At 35.9% G+C, this 6226-nt stretch overlaps 1 protein-coding gene across 2 annotated transcripts in view; it reads right to left on the bottom strand.

The window, feature by feature from the left end:
- Positions 1-235: 235 nt before the first annotated feature.
- Positions 236-6226, bottom strand: part of LOC149774568 (C-type mannose receptor 2-like) — a 31166-nt gene continuing 25175 nt past the window's right edge. For both annotated transcript variants that reach the window (XM_089945035.1, XM_089945034.1), the window contains exons 13-15: positions 3670-3803; positions 1112-1236; positions 236-647 (exon numbers count right to left, since the gene is read on the bottom strand). In XM_089945035.1, coding sequence (XP_089801161.1) covers positions 529-647; positions 1112-1236; positions 3670-3803 — 378 coding nt within the window. In that variant the 3' untranslated portion in view covers positions 236-528. The remainder of the gene's footprint in view (positions 648-1111; positions 1237-3669; positions 3804-6226) is intronic.

The following is a 6226-nucleotide window of genomic DNA, read 5'->3' as shown; positions in this document are numbered from 1 at the left end:
TTGCAAATAAACACTATTATTATTATTATTAGTGGTAGTGGTAATATCACAGTAGGGGGAAGGGGGACATATGAATGGCTTGATGCTAGAAGCGTTTATTTGCATGATCACCATGGGTTTCAGTCTACACAACTTGTTGTGTAATACGTATATTGTAAAGACAATATGAACAACGAAATGTTAAGATATACTATATTTATTTTTAAAGTACATAAAAAATTGATAAAATGTTGTCACGCTGCCACATATTTGCACGAATCCATTCTTGTACAATGAATCATTTTTCTTTTCAATTATCGTGATATATGTGCAAGGTTTAAGTATATTACATGCAAACTTATCCACATAAAACTACTACATGAAACCTAATTCCTGTATATGTCTATCAAAAAAGATGAAAAGGGGTGCACTTACATTAAGGTGGACTGTTTATGGTATGGGAAGTTCTATTAATTTCGTACGGATGAAACAAGCTCTCTGTCTCTCTTGCTATGGCCATAAAAAAATCATGTGCTCATATAATGTTACTTAGTTTGAAAATAAGATTTTATCATTTTGAAATATAACTATCAGAATCCCTACAAACGCAATTATAAGTAAAGTTTTATTTGACTCTGATATACTGCTGGCTGCAACGTAATTTCCATCTGAAATGTATATAAGAAAAACATTTAAAAGAACATACGGTAATACTTACTACAGAATAAATTAGTACAAGCACAACAGTAAAAAGGATTATACATAAGCCATTTGATCTGAAGTTGCACTTACATCAATCTTTTATTTAGACCTATCATTATTTATTTCACAGAAAAAGCACAATGTGACGTAATGTGACGCAATGTGACGCGTAATAGATCGTAGGCCTGATAGTCTCATAAAGCACTGGACAACAAGTAGCAAAAGCCTATAAAACATTGGTGAAACTTGTTTCACAAACTTATTACAAAATTAAACAAAATAGTATTAAAAAAAGAATAAACAGAAGAAGAAAAGGTACAAGAGTTTGCTCAAGATGTTTAAAAATTACTTTCCTGTGAAAGCATAATCGTAGAAGACAATGAAATCACGATGTGAGAAAGGTATTCAGTATAACTTTATGTAAACTTACATATGCTCTTTTCACATATGTAAAATGCCTTTGCATTACAGTCGAGATCATTATAAAATCCACCTTCATACATTACACCACAATTCTCTGCATGGTTGTGATCATTGGGTTCTCCACCCCACTCTCTAGAAGAAAAGAAAAAATATGCAGAATGTTATTTTTTATGAAAAAGCACAAAATGCATTAATTAGTATCTGTCTGCTCTACACACAAAGGCAAACTAATAGTTTCATTTCCCTTTCATTCCATGAACCAGGTTGCGAGAAAGTTATTTTGAATATGAACTTTCTCATATTGTCTTTTTCAAATTACATATCTGATTATTAAACATATCACTGGGCTAGCTTAAAGTTTTTATCTCTGTGTTCGGAAAGAAGGGCCAACATTCTTTTAACTAACCATAAGCTCCCGTACACGAGGGCGAGCAGATGAGGCGCTTGTCTACAAGTAAGAGTCTTTGCCTTCCCTCTCCATCAAAGGTCAGCTTCGATTCGTTCCTAGTCCATGGCCAAAACGTTTTCTTTTTAAGTTTCCTTTTTCCCCAAAATTAAACAAATGTTCGAACTTATAAAGACATAAATGGGGGGGGGGGGCGGGCAAAGATTTTTGACTGATTAGTTGTAGGAATAATGGAAACATGACGAATGCGTGGCTTGGTTTTGTTCTGAGCATAACGAGAAGAAAATGAAGCTGAAGTACAAGCGCATGCTGGAAGTGCGGAATTTGTATGTATGCTAGCACCATCTTCGCTGTATATGTGGATATCATAACGAAGACAAAATAATTCATCAAGAAGGAAACTATACGGAAAGGCTATTGTGCAGAATAAAAGTGTTACTTAGACAAATAAAAACAGAGGCAACAAGACGCGGCGCCTCTTCATTAACGTTACTAATGGCAGTTTAAATCGTGACTGTATATTTAATGGCACTATCGATAGCACTTCAGCTTCGATATTTCTTGTCCCGCTTTCGCCGTGGTGGCTTCTGCTGAAATCCTTATGGAACCCCATGTAGCAGGCAATACTTTCCTCTTAGTTTCTGTTAAGTGTGCTCAATGGTATAAAATAAATTTACTATCTTGCCTGTGCCTGAAGACACTTTTCTGTCATCACTTTATACAGAACATTTAATTAACTCGTTAGGGTGTGCTCCCTTTTGTTTTGAAAGGCCTTCTGGGTAGTCCATGTAATGGTCTGTGATTTTAAACTGCTCCCATGTAAAGGGCAATACTTTCCTCTTAGTTTCTGTTAAGTGTGCTCAATTGGTATAAAATAAATTTACTATCTTGCCTGTGCCTGAAGACACTTTTCTGTCATCACTTTATACAGAACATTTAATTAACTCGTTAGGGTGTGCTCCCTTTTGTTTTGAAAGGCCTTCTGGGTAGTCCATGTAATGGTCTGTGATTTTAAACTGCTCCCATGTAAAGGGCAATACTTTCCTCTTAGTTTCTGTTAAGTGTGCTCAATTGGTATAAAATAAATTTACTATCTTGCCTGTGCCTGAAGACACTTTTCTGTCATCACTTTATACAGAACATTTAATTAACTCGTTAGGGTGTGCTCCCTTTTGTTTTGAAAGGCCTTCTGGGTAGTCCATGTAATGGTCTGTGATTTTAAACTGCTCCCTGCTCATTGACTTTGTCATATCTTCCTGAATTCTAGGCATAAACTGGGAACTATTAAGGACCTGGAGGTGGCCATTTGAAAAAGTAAAGTATCTGTCCGTGTTCTCAGGGATCACCCTTCTTTCCTCACTCAAATATGCTCCTGTAGCCAGCGCGATCAGGTGGTACCTAACGTAGTCTCGTAGGTTGCGTATTGTATGTTAGCGTACACGATTATATTAAATGTGCATATATTGATGGCTAGATTGTTATAAGTCGTTCCAAGCAGAAATCGAACCCATGCTGCTTGCAATGACAACTATAACCTAGCTCACGTGCATCAGCAGCTACTCTTGTCAAATTATTATTATATTAACAATTATTATTATTATTATTATTATTATTATTATTATTATTAGTGGTAGCAGTAGTACTAGTAGTAGCATTAGTAATAGTAGTGGTAGTTGTTGTTCTAGTAGTAGCTGTTACTGTTGAAGTATTGTTGCTAATATTGTTATCGAGGTCTCCATTCACGTGGAGAAAATAAAGCATTTACTTTGTCAGTTCTCAACTTGGTTTTCTTAATAATTCAGTAAGGGACTAGGGAAGCAATAAATTATTTGTCGCTACTCCTCTGGAGTCGATTCACGAGTGAGGTGAATGAGAGTTGATACAGGCGCTTTACTGGGCAATAAATGCTGCAGCAAGCACATACATAATGTGTACTGAACTTCACGATTGTCAAATTTCTAATGTATAATCTTTGATTCGTAACTGAAGCAACATCTGTTAACGCAGTAAACGGTCAAGTGGAATAACAGGTTTTTTTTCGGTACCAAAAGAACAATTCATATCAATGATTTCAAAGTCAGGTATTTAGGTATCAAGAAAAAAAGGTGTAACACATAAATCAAGCACATAAATAAAACGTATCTGATAAAACAACTTACATGAGGTCTAGATTAGCTGGATTTTCTGCGGAATTGCTGTATGACCATGTGCCCTCCGACTGAAGATCGTTTAGCCCAGTCCAATAACCGGCGGAGTTGGGAGGCTGGTTAAGAAGCTGCTGTTTTATCCAAGTCTATATCACATAAGTGAAACGTCAACAATCATTAGATATTAGGGTTCAGTGCAAAATATTACTGAATGATCTGAAAATCAATTGAATATTTTAGGTTTCCTTAATTAGGAACAACAGGCAAGAAAACAAACCATGTCTTGTATTAGAAACGTACTCTGAAAATTGATTGTTGTAGCATAATTCAATTTATTACAACTGTAAAACTTTCTTATCGTGTGATTCGCCCACACGCAACAAATAAACGATTGCTTCGAAAACTTGTCATTTAAGCACTCTGTGTTTATACAATACTCTTAGCTTCTAGTTCAATAAATCTAAAACAACTGGTGAAGCAGCTTTAAGCGGAATGTAGCTAACACAATTATAATTTGTCAGGATCCTATTGTACAGGTAATTCTACAGAGATACTATGCATGCTTTGTGATGTATGCATATATCGTCATATTTCAGAATGAGTCGTTAACGGTTCCGTTCTTGCCTAAGTAAAAAAAAAACAACATAATTATCTTGGAACCGCTCCGGTGGCCTAGTCGTTAGAGCGTCCGCCTAGGATGCGGGAGGTCGTGGATTCAATCCCCGGCCGAGTCATACCAAAACCTTGCAAAAATGGTAGCAAGCGCTGCCTCGCTTGGCGCTCAGCATTAAGATGTTAGTATTAGGACTGATCGACCTGGTGTCAGGATAATGTGACTGCGTGGGATATCATGCTACATGTCTGGGTCATAATGCCCCAGTGGTAGACATCAGTGTAAACTGCCACACTGCAGACATCGTAGCGAAATTGTTTTAAACCTACGTTAAAAATCCGAATATCACACACACACACACACACACACACACACACACACATCTAGGGGAATGTTCTTGATGTCTCGGAATATTTGAGCCTTCGTCCACTGGTAGATCTTTATGACTATTATATGAAAAAAGAAGCTGCAATTTCATGCGACATTTTAAAGGAATTTTGAAGCTTTACGAAACGTCACAAGCTATATCAGGTCCATTATTACATTGTTGCTGTATTGGCACATGATGCAAGTTTACAGATATTAGATGTAGATCTTTAATATTTGACCAACTATGACGTTTTTTTTCATGACTATAGTGAAATTTTAAATATCTTTCTGCGTAAATAGTCATTATTAGATAATGGATAGTACTTACAGAAAGATGGCGAGGCAAAATATGAGAACGAAAGGTAAACGGCAGGATTGTTTTGAGGTTACCGTAATACAACAATCTTTATGGCTTGACCATAAGCCAAACCACGCAGGTAATACAGATTTAGATGGAAGATCATGTGCTGCTTTACACAGGCTAAACGTTGAATTAAAAGATTGTAGTGGTGTAGTTTTAATTGTTTTATTTGGCATGCTTCCCTCTCCAATGTAATTGTCCTTTACAACGGAAGTATCCATATCCTATGCTTAGAAAGGGATATAAAACGTTTCCTTATTTTATCATTTTTAAATTCCAACTCATATTTTGTAATTTTTCTGAAAGTGACCTCTTTGCGTATTTCAAATGCAATAACTATGTTTGTGCTATTTTTGTTTTCCTTATAATCTAATTCAAAGATTTCCATTGTGCTTTCTTCATTCCTCGAGAATAAAGATAGACTCCTCGCTATTTAAATAACTATACGATGGTTGAGAGTGTTGGTCAAGATATTCAAGGACATGAAAGTAAGGAAAATTTCACGAGAGAAGATTATAAATTCATCAAAAATATGGAATTATATAAACTTAAAGAATTTAGATTAATTGAATGCTGTTAAAACATATTTAACCTTTGATCTTTATCAAAAATAGTATAATAGCTCATCTGAACTATCTGATATGCCATTTCGACTATATCCAGGAACAGGATTCCTTGCGTTTTCTCATTGTGAGTTGGACTGGTCGTTTTACGTTAAGTCAGTCGGGATATCTCTGACTAACATGAATCACACAGTTGAATGTATCTCCCATTACGGTACCTATCTCGATGCTGCGCACAATAAAGCCTCTTGCATGGTGAAGAATTTTGACGAGATTTAAGGTGAACCCCAGCTTCAGTGGGCTTGTAATCTGAAGTAATGCCACCTGGTATTCTTATAAAAAAATTTGATTTCATGATCTCTTGACTCAAGCTATTCACCCAATTACAATTTTGTACTTGACGAATCAACTAGACTGAATAGTCGTACTTAGTTTATATGGAACAATTTTTACCACACGCAAATACCATACTGAAGACTTCTCTGTTTTAAAACTGACGTTGTACAGCTACACCATGGGCCTTGCTTCCTATTTCTATTGAATTATCTTTATACGAGCATAATAGCAAAGGATGTTAGCAGTCTTTAAACTCTGCTCAAAGCTGCTTTACTGACTGGCTTAGTCTTACTGGTCTAGTATTTAGTATAGTGTGTAATTGGAGTG

Source organism: Sinohyriopsis cumingii, unplaced genomic scaffold (genome assembly GCF_028554795.1).
Source record: "Sinohyriopsis cumingii isolate HCF-2022 unplaced genomic scaffold, ASM2855479v2 utg000198l, whole genome shotgun sequence".
Lineage (NCBI taxonomy): Eukaryota > Metazoa > Mollusca > Bivalvia > Unionida > Unionidae > Sinohyriopsis > Sinohyriopsis cumingii.
The sequence above is the reverse complement of the archived record's forward strand: the minus strand, read 5'-3'. Positions and strand labels throughout refer to the sequence as shown.